This window comes from Pelophylax lessonae, assembly GCF_965119305.1.
Source record: "Pelophylax lessonae genome assembly, chromosome: 1".
In the NCBI taxonomy this organism is placed as follows: domain Eukaryota; kingdom Metazoa; phylum Chordata; class Amphibia; order Anura; family Ranidae; genus Pelophylax; species Pelophylax lessonae.
In genome coordinates, this window is record NC_138768.1 from 475,076,165 (window position 1) to 475,093,143 (window position 16,979).

Here is a 16,979-nt window from a genome sequence, read left to right on the forward strand (position 1 = left end):
TTTTTCTGGAGCATTAGCGAAAAAGATATTAGGATATTTCTGATGAGAACACTTAGGAGGGTAATGGGCCATACACACTATAAGATTTTCTGAAGACCTTTTCCTTTAGATTTACCAAAACCATATAATATGAGGTCAAACCTAAACACTTTCAATTTGTATGCAATCTGGCAGGCCCTTGAACTACAGAGAAAAGGTAAATCTGAAGGAAAAAGTCTTCAGAAAATCTTATAGTGTGTATGGCTCTTTAGAGGCTAAAAAGTGTGTCTCTTGTATGCTGAGAATATCAGCTCTGACCTTTTCAGCCTCTTTCCACATTGAAAACCTTTTTGCGGGGTGGTTTAAACCCATAGCATTGAGAGATAGACATCTTATAGTCATAATGGATAGATATTGTAATACAAAATATTACAACGCCCATTATTTGCGACCCTAAAATGGATAGAGATTTTATTGCAAATTTTCCAAATAGAGCTAGTTTAAGCCATGTACGAAATTGGATAGCTATCTCAAAATGCCAAAGGTTGTCTAGTAAGCTGGCTATAACTCTAGACAAACTATCCATTAATGTCAAATATAGTGCATTGTAGATGCTGGTATACCCCCCCCCCCAAAAAAAGGGGAAGAAGGTATAAAAAAAAAAGGCAAAAAAAAAAATATATAAATAAAAAGAAAAGTAGGACACAAAAGGGTTCCAAAGGCAGTGATAACTGCCTAATTCTACTGAGGGAGAGAAAGGAACTGAATTCCATCAGTCCCTTAAAAAGGGGGATCCTATTATAGTGAGTAAACAGTGTTTATTTTTTGATTTGAGGAATACTTTGCTTGTGTTTGCCTTTTGAATTAGAATGCTTATGTGTTACAGTCTGCCATTCAGAATGGATTATCTGCGGCCTAGGCTCCTCTGGGTCCCCCATTGGTGGATCTTTATTGATACCCCACTGGTGGAGAGTCCGTCAGATAGAGATGAAATCATAGTATTAGAGCCTTTATCTTTTAACCATAACACTTCCTTCTTAATAGCAGAGTGGGCATAAACTAGAGTATTAAATGATGAGGAATAAAACCCCATTGCTTGCTCAACATGGTTGACCCTCTCCCCCAAAGCCTGCGCTTAAACTTGACTTTTTGTCATGGCAGAAACGACATCTCTGTGTATTGATGAATGAAGAGAGATAAGCATATCTTTAAGCACAATATCTGACAATGGCTGACCAGAAGTAGGAAAATTGTCCATGGGGTCCATAGGATCATTAGTATCAAGTGCAGTATAAGATACAGAGTACAAGGAAGTCACCCCTGTGCCTGGCTCACCTGCGCCTGGCTTCCACGTATCACGTAGGGAGTTCCTTCTATGGTCCAGGCCTGCCAGGACATCGAATGTCAGGTATAGGCGTTATATTCATCTCTTTTGCCCCCGTTTTGACTTTTGTAGCCGCTGCCATTGCGGAGGGAGAAGTAGCCGCTTGTTTGTCTCCCCTTCCCTCTACTTCCACTAGGGACTGACTGGCGGGCTGACTAGCTAAGGAGCTAGCCAAGGATTGACTATATGGATCCAGTGTTAGAGTCCTCATGTGTAAATCCTGCCCAATTATGTAGCCTGGCGGCGAGGCTCAAACCTGCTCCTCTAGCCACGGCTGCAGCTGTTGTGGCTGCAGTGACGGGGTGGGGGCAGCGCCACCGATTCCTTCGACGAGGTACCGGCCACCCTTGGCAAGGCTCGGGTCACTGGCAGAAAGAAGCCTGATAATTTCTGGGGCTGTGGTGGATCTCTCTTCCTGCGTGGCATACCAGGATTGACAAGGTTCAGGTTTTGACGGCGCAGTTGTACTATTCAGCAGGGGGAAGATAGGAGGCAAACAGAGGGGGCTCCGAAGGGCTCCAAAGAGCTCACAGCTGACTCTGACTTAGGGGGCGCTCAAATGGTTCACGGCTTGCGGCTGACTCAGTCAGGCAAACAAAAGCAGGCTCAGGCAAGCCTGGCATGCATGCAGACGGAGCAGAGCAGGCTCAAGTGGACTGGTGGACTGATAACAATCCTCGGGTGCAATCTTCAGGTCCAGACTCCGGGCAGGCTTATGGCAGAGAGACCATTTTGGTAGGGATTCCCCTCGTGGTTCAAGAGAGCTCACTCCTCACACATCCTACTCAATCACCACGCCCCTTTGACGTTGCGCTGGTCCTCCAAGACCATAGAGTCGAGTGGGGGCCAACTTGCCCTCCCTCGACTTCCTGTCTCTGAGGATCCGGGACCGTATCGTTTTCCCCGCTACCAGGGGGTCCGGTAAGCGGGGAAAACAGCCGGCACGCGGCGGGAGGGGGGCACCTTTTCCGCTGCACCGTAAGGGTGATCCCGCTGTGAATCTGCCGCTGGGACCACCCTTATCTGAAAGCCGATCGCCCCCTGTTCAAAAAAATACCAGGGTATGGCAGCTATCTGCAAAGGACCGACGGAAATCGACGGCGAGCGGTTGGTAAGTGGTTAAGAGACTTTGTAGATGGGGTTGTGTCCTTTCCCTCCATTCAGGTCTTAGATTACATAGAGCATGCCTCACTATTCTGTGCAGTCAGATCCCTGCTTTCCCTGTTTCCTGGAGCTAAGAAAAAGCCTTTTATCTGTGTTATTTCGAAGTCTATAGGGAAGACAGGGAACCGGCACAACTTATGTAGGAGGATTTGTTTAATCTCTGTGTATCACCAGAGGCTAGTCCCCTCAGTGGGAATATTCAAGGGTTTACAACCAATTTAAGCCCTCGTTCATATTGGAGTGACTTTTCATGCAATTCGACAGGTCAAATCGCATAAAAAGTCACACCCATCATGTCGGCAATGGCCATGCCTAAATCAATACAGCACAGACTTTGCGGTGCTGCATTGATTTGAAAATGTAGTTCCTGCACTACTTTTGGTGCACGAAGCCACACAGATGTCACACCTGAAGTCACACTGACATGGGGCTTTGAAATTGTGCAATTTGAGATAAAGTTGCACAATTTCAAATCCGCATTCAATGTGAAGGAGGGCTAAATGAACAAATGTTCTTTTGCCTGGCAAGCAAAATAAACTGTACTAATCATGTCAATATAAATGTACTAGTATCTTCTGCAAACAATCTATGTGCACATGGAGCATAAAATTTATTTTTTTATATTATAAATTATGTCAATACCTTGTCGTTTCAATCTTTTCCTCCCTTTCTTCGTCCCTGGAATGCAATAAAAAATAGAAGCTTAATATCAGACAGAGCGTTAAATGGTGTATAAGGGCTGTAGCATAAAGAATGGGCTAGCATTTTATCTGTTACATTCCTATTTGCATCATTTGCAGTAAAATATTAAAGTGCATAAAACATTGTAAATCTGATTGTCAGAGAGCAATAACTGTTAACTGTCTTGCTATATACTCTAGGAGGGCAAGACTCTGATCTCTAAGCTACCCTCAGTTACCCACAGATAAAGAGGACTATTATGTCTATTGGTACAGGAAGATATCCTCAATAACTAAATCTCAGGAGAAAACTTGAAGCGTATTTCTAGGCAATTTGTTTTTGGTTAGAGTGGCGATGGATTAAAGCACCTGACTTTTTTTTTTTTTGCTTTTGGGGTCCTTGTGGAGAGATTTTCCTTTTTTTCCATTTCTGGAGAAACAATAGTCAGTGAAAATCCTCTAGAAGTGAGTTGGGATCTCTCCTTTGAGAGCTGTCCCTATTCAAAGATTTGAGTTCTTATCCTGTGCTGGTGACAGCTTTAACATGTGGGGTTTCTAATCACTTTCTGTAATTGTGACAATGGTCACCAGGACAAAAAAAAAAGAGAGCGAATTGCATCAGCAGAAATACAGACAAGAACAATCTGACAGTGTTTCTAATACTTTCATGTTACAATTTTCTCATATTTGAACATATATATATTTTCTATTTCAATAATACTTTAAGTCCAAACATGGGCAATTATGCCATTGATGATGTGGCATCTAAATCAAAATAGCAGGTTGATTTGCTAGCCCATTCTGTGACCATAATGGGTGTAGTGTATACCCCAGGATGAGGCATTGGCTCCACATGCAGCATTTTTCCGAACCAAGGAGATGTCCCAATATCACCCTTTAACCAGTTCAATAATTAGACAGGCAGACTGGAACGTATCTTAGAAATGTTTAATCAAATCTGCCTACTCTATTGCAAATTCTGGATATATTTAATATAGCTTAATTAAAACTTAGTTTAATGCATAATTGCCATGAAATCTTGATTGATTTCTGCATAATATTTAAGTTACAGAAATGAGTGATCTGCAGCACATGATGAAAATGTATATAGAACCTTTTTTAATCATACATTTAGATACATCTGCATTTTGAAATTTACTAAAAATAAAAATACATCAGTTTGTTCGGATTTCCAAAAACAGGTCCATACAAAATATCACAATATAGACACATACTTGGTTGTGGTTGCATGGTACATTGGGAAATTTTCTGTTTCTCCTGACGCTTTTTCAACGTGCACACTACAATTTAAAGGGTAAAAATTATTATTTTTTTTTTTTTTATATAACCTATAATGAGTCTAGCAAGATGTTACCTAATTTGATTATTAAAAGTAGAAAGAAATATAAATGCTGATCAATTTGAGAACAAGTGACTTAAAGCAAAGTTATGGTCACAGCATACAATTTCATTTTATAACATCAGCATTGTAATAGCAATACAAACAATAGTTATTTTTGACAACCCAATATAAAACTTAACGAAAAAATCCCAATCTTTCATGTTGCAAATTCTAAAAAATAAAATAATCTCCTGAGCTTCCTCAGAAAATTTGTATGTATATAAAATAGCTGCTGTGAGATGCCTAAAGTATCACATTAGTGAAACATGAGTAAAATGACAGTGCTAAAATAAATATAAAAATTATATGTTCTATAAATACTGTGAAATACAGTAAAACCTTGGATTGCAAGTAACTTGGTCTGCAAGTGTTTTTAAAGACAAGCAAAATTTTAAAATATATTTTAACTTGATAAACGAGCGATGTCTTGCAATACGAGTAGCAACTGAAAGAGAAGAAAGGCGCCTCTAAGTGGAGCAATATGGTTACATTTAATGAAGGTACAACATTTAGTAACTCACATGGTTGATGATTAAAACAGGCACATCTAATGGCACTTTTCCACTGCAAGTACCGGCTAGTACCGGCTCGGCTCTACTCGGCCCTGCTTGGCCGGTTTGCTTTTCCACTGCGGTACCGCATGGTATAGTGTCGGAACGGTTCGGTACGGTACAGGTTTGCTTTTCCACTAAAGTAGTACTAAAGTTAAGTGGGTGGGATAACAATGGGGTGGGTGGGATTCTCTGACCAATCAGTGGCTAGTAGTGACTGCATGCAAAGGATTGTGGGATATGGTACCAGTTTGGTACCTGTTGGAACCACAATCGAGTAGGTACTGTTTTTTCAGAGCCGTACCGTACCGTACCGTTCGGTTCCATGCAGTGGAAAAGCAAACCTATACCGTACCGTACCGAACCGTTCCGACCCTATACCATGCGGTACCGCAGTGGAAAAGCACAAAAGCGTGCTGAACCGGTACGGTTCCATGCAGTGGAAAAGCGCCATAAGTATGCAGGCATCTGGGGTAAAACTGTACTACTGGATTTTGGTTTATGCATTCCCTATTGACACTTCTTTTTGGTTGTGGAATGAATCATCTGAGTTTCCATTATTTCTTATGGGGAAATTCGCTTTGATAAACAAGTGCTTTGGATTACAAGCAGTGGAGGCTGGTACTCGGTAATTTGGGGGGGCTCAAGCCAATGCGCATCCCACCTCCCAGACGGTCGGTCAGTCAGTCAGTCAGTCAGTTGGCAGGCGACACATTCCCCCCCCCCCCAATGGTCTGCCTCCCTACCTCCTCCTTCCTCCTGTCTGACCCGGGGAGGGCTGGATGGCTGAGCCGGTGTCCTTCTCCTCCAGCCGTGTGTCTTCTGCCTCTTCCTGGCCACTGGCCAGTAAGATCACTTCTCCTTTTGGCCATTCGGGAAAGGGGTCTCACAACCCTCTTTCTGATGGCTGGGAGGAGAGTCAGTGTGACAATAGCGAATATTCATTCGCTATTGTCCCACAACTGGGTGGGCTCAGGGCGCAGTGCTCTGCGCCCCGAGCCCACCCTTTTTTGAAACCTATTAGAGCCTCTGGCTCTAATCACATGCTTCAAATAAAAAAAGTCCCCTATTGGAATCCATGCGTCCAGCACCATGCATGTAAATTAGGGGGCCAGACGCATGGATGGGAGGGCGGTGCCCCTGCACCCCCAATGGACGGGCCGCCACTGATTACAAGCATGTTTCCGGAACAAATTATGCTTGCAATCCAAAGTTTTACTGTATATAAATAATCTATAAATGCAAATGTGCAAAATTACAAGTGATTACCCCATATATTGTGAAAAGGTCCCACATATCACGGATGCAATGTAAAAATGTCACATAAATCGTCATTTCAAACACATATAGTACTAAATAAAAAAAGTCCACATCCAATAGTGCTGTGCTTCTACAAAGAAAGTCCAGAAAACACAAGAAATCCTCCATGCACGTTCCCCCACAAATGCAGGATTCATGCCACATCTCACATTTGTAGGGTTAATCCCTGGGTGACTTAGTATCTGCCCGCACTCACCAGATATTTTTGATCTCTTACATAAGTGAGTAGGTCAAATAGCGTCTGTAACGCTCCTTAGTTGTATACTCCAAATACCACAATTGACCTCTGCAAATCCACAATCCTATAGGTTGCACAAGTGTTAACATCATCATTATGCGAGGAGCGACGCCAAAAAAATAGGGGAGAAAAAGAGAGCTGTTTTATTAAAAGACAAAATACAGGAAAAAATGTGCAAAAAAGCTATCAGCGCAGTTATGTGAAATAAATAGAAAAAGATTTTTTGAAAAAAATATCCGGCAGCCACCACCAGATAGTGTTATCCACTTCCACAATATAAGTAATTCAAAACAAACAGGTGCTGCGCCAGAAAATAAATATGTCATGCTGTGCAATCTAATTTTTACAAGCATGACTCCAAGTGGCTGTGAGTATATTGATTTTAATAAACGGCTGTTAGAAGCTTATCCGCACGGAGAGCATTAGATTTCTTTTTGCTTCTTTGCCTATGTGGTGATCTCTATGTGCCCTGTGTGAATGCGGCACCATCGCTGTAACCTTGTCCCTGTGCATCCGTCTGAGACCTTCTTTACCATTTGGGGACATCTGCCTGTGACCCCAGAGGGGTAAAAAAGCTGTTTTTGACTCAGTGTTCTGGGTCAAATCTTAAGGTGAGAGGCTTTGATCTCTGGTGGCGGTGGAGTGAAGCACAATATCATATATTAATCACGTCTGTGGTGGCCATTACTTTGAGGATTGGAATGCACCTATTTATGGACATTTAATTTTATGATTTTGAGTGTATGCACACATTGATTTATTGACACCTATTTATTTTCTGATTTTTTTGTGTGATATTGGGAAGCACTTATGATTTAAGGTCATTGAGTTTGCTTATTATTTACACATATTGTCATTATACATACATTTTTTTTTTTTTTACATATTCATTTTCTGGCGCAGCACCTGTTTGTTTTAAAATACAGGAAAAGCCAGTGCACTCATTACACTTCTGGTTGACGTCACTTCATTTCTTTGGAGGCACGCCACACCAAGTTTGATATTGGTGAAGCGGTGCATCCTGATTGTATTACAGGTGATTTATTCTACAATTTTATGTATAGAATTAAGGATTTGCTGAGATTAACTGCGGTATTTGGAGCATACAACTAAGGAGTGTTACAGAATGCTATTTGACCTGCTTGCTTATGTAAGAGGTCAAAAATATCTGATAAATGTGGGCAGATACTGGGGTCACATAGTGAGCACTTTAACCCCACAAATGTGATGTGTGGCACAAATCTTGTTTTTGTGGTGGAGCTTGCACAAGCACAGCACAGCACTACTGGATGTGGAATTATATTATGTGGCACTACAGTATCTCACAAAAGTGAGTTCACCCCTCACATTTATGTAAATATTTTATTATATCTTTTCATGTGACAACACTTGCTACAATGTAAAGTAGTGAGTGTACAGTTTATATAACAGTGTAAATTTGCTGTCACCTCAAAATAACTCAACACACAGCCATTAATGTCTAAACTGCTGGCAACAAAAGTGATTACACCCCTAAGTAAAAATGTTTAAATTGGGCCCAAAGTGTCAATATTTTGTGTGGCCACCATTATTTTTCAGCACAGCCTTAACCCTCTTGGGCATGGAGTTCACCAGAGCTTCACAGGTTACCATTGGAGTCCTCTTTAACTCCTCCATGATGACATCACGGAGCTGGTGAATGTTAGAGACCTTGCGCTCCTCCACCTTCAATTTGAGGATGCCGCACAGATGCTCAATAGGGTTTAGGTCTGGAGGCATGCTTGGCCAGTCCATCACCTTTACCCTCAGCTTCTTTAGCAAGGCAGTGGTCATCTTGGAGGTGTTTTTGAGGTCGTTATCATGTTGGAATACTGCCCTGCAGCCCAGTCTCCGAAGGGAGCAGATCATGCTCTGCTTTAGTATGGCACAGTACATTTTGGCATTCATGGTTCCCTCAATGAACTATAGCTCCCCTGTGCCAGCAGCACTCATGCAGCCCCAGACCATGAAACTCCCACCACCATGCTTGACTGTAGACAAGACACACTTGTCTTTGTACTCCTGACCTGGTTCCCACCACATAGGCTTGACACCATCTGAACCAAATAAGTTTATCTTGGTCTCAGCAGACCACAGGACATGGTTCCAGTAATCCATGTCCTTAGTCTGCTTGTCTTCAGCAAATTGTTTGCGGGCTTTGTTGTGCATCATCTTTTGAAGAGGCTTCCTTCTGGGACGACAGTCATGCAGACCAATTTGATGCAGTGTGCGGCGTATAGTCTGAGCACTGACAGGCTGACCCCCCCCACTCCTTCAACCTCTGCAGCAATGCTGGCAGCACTCATACGTCTATTTCCCAAAGACAACCTCTGGATATGACGCTGAGCACGTGCACTCAACTTCTTTGGTCGACCATGGCGAGGCCTGTTCTGAGTGAAACCTGTCTTGTTAAACCGCTGTATGGTCTTGGCCACCGTGCTGCAGCTAAGTTTCAGGGTCTTGAGAAAATTCTTATAGCCTAGGCCATCTTTATGTAGAGCAACAATTCTTTTTTTCAGATCCTCAGAGAGTTCTTTGCCATGAGGTGCCATGTTGAACTTCCATTGACCAGTATGAGAGAGAGAACGATAACACCAAATTTAACACACCGGCTCCCCATTTACATCTTGTAACACTAACGAGTCACATGACACCGGGTAGGGAAAATGGCTATTTGGGCCCAATGTGGACATTTTCACGTAGGGGTGTACTCACTTTTGTTGCCAGCGGTTTAGACATTAATGGCTGTCTGTTGAGTTATTTTAAAGGGGACAGCAAATTTACACTGTTATACAAGCTGTACACTCACTTCTTTACATTGTAGCAAGTGTAATTTCTTCAGTGTTGTCACATGAAAAGATATAATAAAGTATTTACGATAATGTGTGGGGTGTAGTCACTTTTGTGAGATACTGTATATGTGTTTGAACGATGATTTACAGCAGGGATCCTCAAACTACAGCCCTCCAGCTGTTGCGGAACTACACATCCCATGAGGCATTGTAAAACTCTGACATTCACAGACATGACTAGGCACAATGGGAATTGTAGTTCCTGAACAACTGATGGGCCAAAGTTTGAAGACCCCTGATTTACAGTATGTACAGTTTTTTTATGCTGCATTTACGATGTGTGTGATCTTTAAACAATATATTGGTTAATCACCCGTCATGTTTGCACATTAGCAGTATTTTTAGCACATATAGTTAATATTTACAGTATTAGAGTTGCCATCCCATTCAGGTTTCACATGTTGTGAATTCTGCCTGTCTGCTAGCCATCTCTTTCTACAACTTCCTGGATTCCTTGCATGCATTGCAGCTTCTCCTCTCTAGCCTACTTTCCATTTCTAGGGACTACATATCCCATGGTACCTTGCTGCCTGCAAGCAGTGATTTCTGTACTGACTCCACCTCCTGAAACTCCTGTTAGTACCTGTGCAGAAGGCACACTCTGTGAAATGTGTGACACAGCAGTGATTAACAGTATGGCATAGTGAATATGAGTCACAGAATTTAAGGAAGTAAATGTGTGGGGATCATCACAGAGTAAATTTACAAAGTTCAAGATCATTCAGACTAATATAAGTAGCCTATTGAAATGCAATGTAGAAATAAATATATGTTTTTTTAAATTTTGACCACAGATGGCGTATTTAAAGCGGACCTTCACCCAAAAGGGAAAATTCAGTTTCAAGTCCTCTGCCCCTTCCTCTCTCATATGGGGGGTGGAGAAGCAGGTTCCTAGTTTTCACAGGTACACTCTTATAATTTTTTTTCCCCAGAGTGAACAACCGCTTTAGGTAGGATACAGTAAACTCTCACATATATTAAATGTAAACCCCTAAATGGAATGAGGATTGAAGACCTTATCTGACTGTCATTTAAAACTAATAATATAACGTTCTTCAAAGGTGTTTAAATCATGGTTCATAGACAGGTGAATTTGACCTACAATTGGCCACCTTCTGACCTGCACTGGACCTGCTTAAAAGAGAAGTATGGGTTGGTTTTTCTAATTATACTTACCTAGGTGGATACAGCATCGGTCTACTGCTGCATCTTTCCCCCGCCAACTCTAAGACTGAGAACCGAGCGATCAAACACCACTGATCGCTTGGTTCTCAAGGTTCCTTTAGCCAGCCACCCCCATCCCCTTCACAGCCTTGCGCTCCAGTGAACGAGGGGGGGGGGAAGAGCAGAGAGCCGTGACTGGCAGTCACCAGCTCTCTGCTCTGCCCCCCCTCTCCCCTTGCCCACTGGAGTGCAGCACTCTGGAAGAGGTGGGGGTGGCCGGCTCAGGCTCTCAGCGGCTCGCTGAGAGGCTGAGCCGTGTGCCGGTTCAGGCGTGTGGGCAGATCTCAAATTCATTGTCACCATCTTGCCCCAACCTAGAGTGGCTCTGTGATGTCAGCTGACAGCAGAACGAACTGCACTCCTGTGATCCACAGGGGAAGTACAGGCAAAAGAGCTTTTGCTGTACTTCTCCTTTAGCCACTTGCCGACTGCCTAACGCCGATCTACGTCGGCAGTCAGTCCCTCACAGGCAAAGTGACGTAGGGCTATGTCACTAGCTTGTGAGGGTCTAGGGAGCGAGCGCGCGCCCCCGGAGGCGCGCTCCTGCTCCCGCGTGGTCACGGACCCCCCCGCGCGTGTGACCGGCGGAACCGATGTCCGCCGGTCACTCTGCGATCGGCGGGGGAGAGGGAGAAAGTAGGCGGCTTGTGTAAACAAGCTGCCTGTCATTCTCCCCTGTGTATGAAGGATGATCATACGGTTCTACTATGTAGAACTGTTGATCACTCTTCATACATCTGAAGCCACAGCCAATCACAGTAGAAAGCACGCACCTAGGGACACACATAGCCCCTCCTTTTCAAAAAAAGTTAACCCCTTCACTGCCAGTGTATTTTTACAGTAACAGTGCATATGTATAGCACTGATTACTGTAGAAATGTCACTGGTAACTCCAAAAGTGTCAAAAATGTCAGTCAAGGGTCCGATCTGTCCGCCGCAATGTTGCAGTACCGCAAAAAAAAATCGCAGATCGCCGCCATTACGCGTTAAAATAAAAAACAACAAAAATGACAAAAATCTTTCCCTTTGTTAGTAAACGCGATACAGTCTTATTAAGTTAATACGTAACGCGTACGGGGGAGGAGCCTATGCGTCATCACGCTGATACCTGGAGGAACACTAGTAGAGAATGTTCTGATGTGCAGACAGTCCGCACTGCTATGAGTGCCAGCCAATGTAAGTGCACTTCTTATCACTTATTGCCTCAATAAACCCATTAAAGCAGAGAGCACTAGATCCCTTGTCTTTTTGTATCCCCTATATCGTTACTGGTATAATCTGGAAAGATGAACAGGAGATCGAGCTAGGAGTACCAGGCTGCTGTATTATATCCCTTACATGCGTGTTTTGGCTCAGTGAGAGCCTATCCTTGAGGTGAGCTGCTAGTGTGTCACCAGTCACGTGGAGCACTTTTTGAGTGGAGCTTTCAAGCACCCTTAATCACTTATAATTTGGATGAAAAAATTTATCACCTATGGCACAAATTATGATTCTGGGACTGTATTTATTTTAATGTTTATTGGAATTGGACATTTTTGCACTGTTTGATTTATTTGCTTATAACCACATGTGAATTACCACCAAAAGAAAGCTCTGTTTGTGGGAAAAAAAGGACACCAAATTCGTTTAGATACAGCGTCGCACGACCGCGCAATTGTCCGTTAAAGTCACGCAGTGCCGAATCGCAAAATACCCCCTGGTCGTTTAGCAGCCAAATCCTCCTGGGCTTAAGTGGTTAAGGTGGGTCTTGCTTTGCCATAAAAATGCAAAAACTGCTTGAAACTTACAAAATCCTGTAATTACAGGCTCCCTTTATGAGGAAGTTTAAAAGTCAGTTAAGGTCAATGTGACACACATTTTCAGAAGTTAAAGTATTAATTAAGGATAAGTTAACTTTAATTAAGAAAAAAAATGCTTTAGGAGCCTGGAAAGCATTGCGCCAGCGATAAGCAGATCGCTGATGTTATGCAGGTCTCCTACAGAATATTAGTGTAAGCTGTCTGCCTGTACATAGCACGGGCAGGCAGTTTTATACTGACAGGAAGAATCAATGAAACACTGCAGCGCTCAATGAGCTCACTGAGAACTACAAGCCAACAGCTGCAAAGTTCATTGACTTACAGGGATCAGTGAACCAATGATGCGGCCATGTGGGTGGAGCCCCGCCAGCCGTGCTTTCTTTGAATTGTTGCAGCGAGTACAGGGAAGAGATCTCTGGCTCGCTGTTACAAGGTCTGATGCTGAACATATTACATGTTACACCCTTAATATGGCTGTAACATGTTCAGAAAGGTGAACTTATCCTTTCAAGTATACATTACATTTTTTTTCAAAGCTTTAGATAAATTAGAGAGGGAATACAACATTCATCAAGTTTTAACTGGTGCCTGTGCACAATGAGACACTAGTTCTGGTGACCCCGATGACAACCAGGGACTCCCTCACTTTGGAGAGTTTGCCTCTCACTACCTGTTTTGGCTATGGGATAGCAAGTGAAGGAAAATCTCCCCAAATGAGACATATATGGCAAAAAATACTGAACAGGGTTTTTACCCCCCCCCCCACTCTATACAACATGAGAAGAAAAGTTTTGCCTTTGGTTCTATTTTCTTTTCTTGTCATTAGGATGGCTCCACTGCCATGCAGAGTCCCAGGAGCCACCATTTACGAGCACACTCTTGACTTTGAGTACAGCCATACGGTCATATGATGGCTGTGTACACTCACTGGCAGCCCTGAAGCAAAAAAAGCCAAGACCTGGCTCCTCCTCCAATGTACTAAAATGGCTATGGCTCCCGAGGCTGGGTCTAGGAGAAGGGGGATGATGGGGCATATAGTGCCAAGTAGAATCATCATGTTACGTTCTCACTATAAACTTCCCAGAAATACTTAACAAAGTAATGTATTATTTGTGAAATTTAACATATTTAAGATGAAAAGGGGAGATTTTAATACTGCTTTAAGTTCAGTAAAGACAGCCTCAATATTTCTCTTGACCAGGTTTCCTTTCAGAGTGCAATGTATGAAAATTTTTATGACATTTCTGCTTCCAACCTACAGGCCTACTTCATTTTACTGTAGCCCTGCTCCCAGGGGAGTGGCTTAATACTGGTATATCCTCTTCACTTCGGTTGCCCTGAACGACCTCCAACCCAACTGACACTATTGGTTCTGTCATTATAAATGATCAAGACCACAAGAAAAGGGTTGCAATAAAGAATCAAATTTACTGATCTTTGATTTGCGTTTTTAGAAATGCACAAACAAGGTCAATGACCAATGACAAAGGAACGTTAAAGGCAGTATAGATCCTGAATCCCCAACCTGTGACTTATGCAGGGTTCAGCACTCAGGATCAAAGGTACAATCCCCACATATATACATATAGGTATACCTATATATGCTAGAGGATTAATACCCTATAATACTGTAAGTACACTGTGTTTAAAGTAAACAGAGAGTGACCACAAATTAATATGACAGTACCCAAAGAAAAAATTGTATCATTAATAACTCTTTAGCAATATAGTATATCTGCACCAACTACCTATCAGAGTGCACTCTGTATACTAACGGGGGCCCCCTTTACGCTAGATTGCAAGTCTCTAAGATGAGTGAGGCCTCACTATTCTTCACCGGCAAGGAATCCTCAGCCAATCCAAAGAAAGTAATTGTAATCCACAGTAAAGGTGATTGGTAAATGTAATCCCCAAGGTAGTTAATAATTGTAATCCAAACAGGTGAATGAGAGAATAGATCCTGATGCTTCACAACAGGCAACCAGCCTAGTACTGTGGCGACTGTTAAATTCCATATGGCCCACTGCTATAACAGTTCAGCAGTCCTGCCCTGGCTCAGTCTAGGTGTATGTCAAGTGTTGATACTGGATTTCTCTTACCCAATACCATGAACTCTGTTCTGCGCTCCAACCAGGTCCCACTCTGCTTAGCGACTCTCACAGCCTCTCAGGGCGTCCTTCCACACGGTCACACTACCGAGATTCTTCCGCTCACACCGCTTGCTCCCACTCCGGTGTCCACTGCCAGGCCTCCGGCCTACTCCTCTGTGATCTGCAGCAGCTCTTCCCCTTCCTCACAGCACGCTGCCCTCGAGGCAAGAGAGCAAAAGTTGATCCTGCCCCCCTTTATAAAGACACTCCCAGAAGGCTCTGCGAGTCACATTGCTCCCTGAGAGAAGAGTCCTTTTACATGAGCAGTCTATGGTCCTGGCTCCTCCTGGAACTATATCTCTCATAATTCAAGAGTCAATACTCTTGCAAAACTTTAATAACAGAACAACAGTCTGAACAACACTAGCCTTGCGACCAGGCTACATCCTCCCCCCACTTGAACATCTTTGGTCCCCCAAAGATAATGAAGTCTCTCCTTATAGTAGACAAGAATTAGTCTATGTTAAGAGTTTTAATCAACCATCTAAAGTAGCATTCATAACAACTGAAAATGTATTAATAAAGGCACTGTCTAACAATGTGTTGTACATGTCATCAGATAAATTGGGGTCACTCTCACAAAGGGCTAACAGAAAATCAGTGGCCAACTTAATAGTGTCAGTGGGTGGAATAGAACTTTCTTCCTGAGAGCTGTCAATAGAAGAGACAGCCGATGGCATAGACCGTTGTGCTGTTGAGATCTGTTCTTTAGAACTTTCCCCCAAAGTACTATAAGTCAGTCTTTTAGGAGGGTGTATTTCCCTTCGTAGTCTAGAAGATATTCCACTGTCACTTTCAGGAATGTCCTCTTCTACTTGTAGCTCAGAACTTATTGATGCTACCTGGTTGTCATCAGAAAGGCCCGTTTCATACAGAGGTACAGACATCTCCAAACTTTGACTCCCATACAGATCTTCAAACGATTCCATGGGAGAGAAACTTGGATTCTCAACAACGGATTCTTCCAATTCTAAGGAAGGGGAATCCACAGAGACTCTCGTTACATGACTGACCCTCAGGGATCAGTATGGTCTCTTCCTCCATTTGTCTTGGCCCCACATTGTTTATAGGCGGGCTGGGCCCTGGACTAATTCCTCGTTTAGGAAGAGGGATGGAGGGCCAATCAGTAATGGATGGAGACTGCTCACAAGAAGAATGTTCCTCAAAAGATGGCCACCACCAATCAAAGATGACACTTTCACCTTCACTTTCCCCCTCTTCTTCCAACACACTAACAGCTCTTGGCTTCTGTGAAGGCCGGGGCCTCAACCTAGGGGTTCTGGGAGTATCCTCTTCCTCGGTCCATTCAGTCGATGTTCTGACTGATTCAGTAATAGGCAACAGATGGTTTCTATGCCATGCTTTAACCACTTAAGCCCCGGAGGATTTGGCTGCTAAACGACCAGGGGGTATTTTGCGATTCGTCACTGTGTGACTTTAATGGACAATTGCGCGGTCGTGCGACGGTGTACCTAAACGAATTTTACGTCCTTTTTTTCCCACAAACAGAGCTTTCTTTTGGTGGTATTTGACCACCTGTGCGATTTTTTGATCACGCGCTATAAACAAAAAAAGAGCGTCAATTTTGCAAAAATAACAATATTTTTCACATTTTTTTATATGAAATTCCCCCCAAAAAAATGTAAAAATCAAAATTTTTTAACATTTTCGGCCAATTTGTTTTATGCTACATATGTTTGGTAAAAAAAAAAATCGCAAAAAGCGTATTTTTATTGGTTTGCACAAAAGTTATCGCGTTTACTAACAAAGGGAAAGATTTTTGTCATTTTTGTTGTTTTTTTTTTTAACGCGTAATGGCGGCGATCTGCGATTTTTTTTGCGGTACTGCGACATTGCGGCGGACAGATCGGACCCTTGACTGACATTTTTTACACTTTTGGGGTTACCAGTGACATTTCTACAGTAATCAGTGCTATACATATGCACTGTTACTGTAAAAATACACTGGTAGTGAAGGGGTTAACTTTATTTGAGAGGGAGGGGCTGTGTGTGTCCCTAGGGGCGTGATTCTTACGGTGATTGGCTGTCTGTTGAGCTGTAGGGACACTGATCAACGGTTCTACATTGTAGAACCGTGTGATCAGTGTTTTTACACCGAGGAGAATGACAGGCAGCTTGTTTACACAAGCCGCCTGACTTTCTCCCTCTCCCCCGACGATCGCGAGTGACCGGCGGACATCGGGTCCGCCGGTCACAC

At 43.0% G+C, this 16,979-nt stretch overlaps 1 protein-coding gene across 1 annotated transcript in view; it reads right to left on the reverse strand.

Moving 5' to 3' along the window:
- The window catches only part of ATCAY (ATCAY kinesin light chain interacting caytaxin), a 161,625-nt gene that overhangs the window by 31,365 nt on the left and 113,281 nt on the right, over window positions 1–16,979 (reverse strand). The window contains exons 10-11 of the mRNA XM_082257121.1: window positions 4,443–4,508; window positions 3,170–3,205 (exon numbers count right to left, since the gene is read on the reverse strand). Coding sequence (XP_082113247.1) covers window positions 3,170–3,205; window positions 4,443–4,508 — 102 coding nt within the window. The remainder of the gene's footprint in view (window positions 1–3,169; window positions 3,206–4,442; window positions 4,509–16,979) is intronic.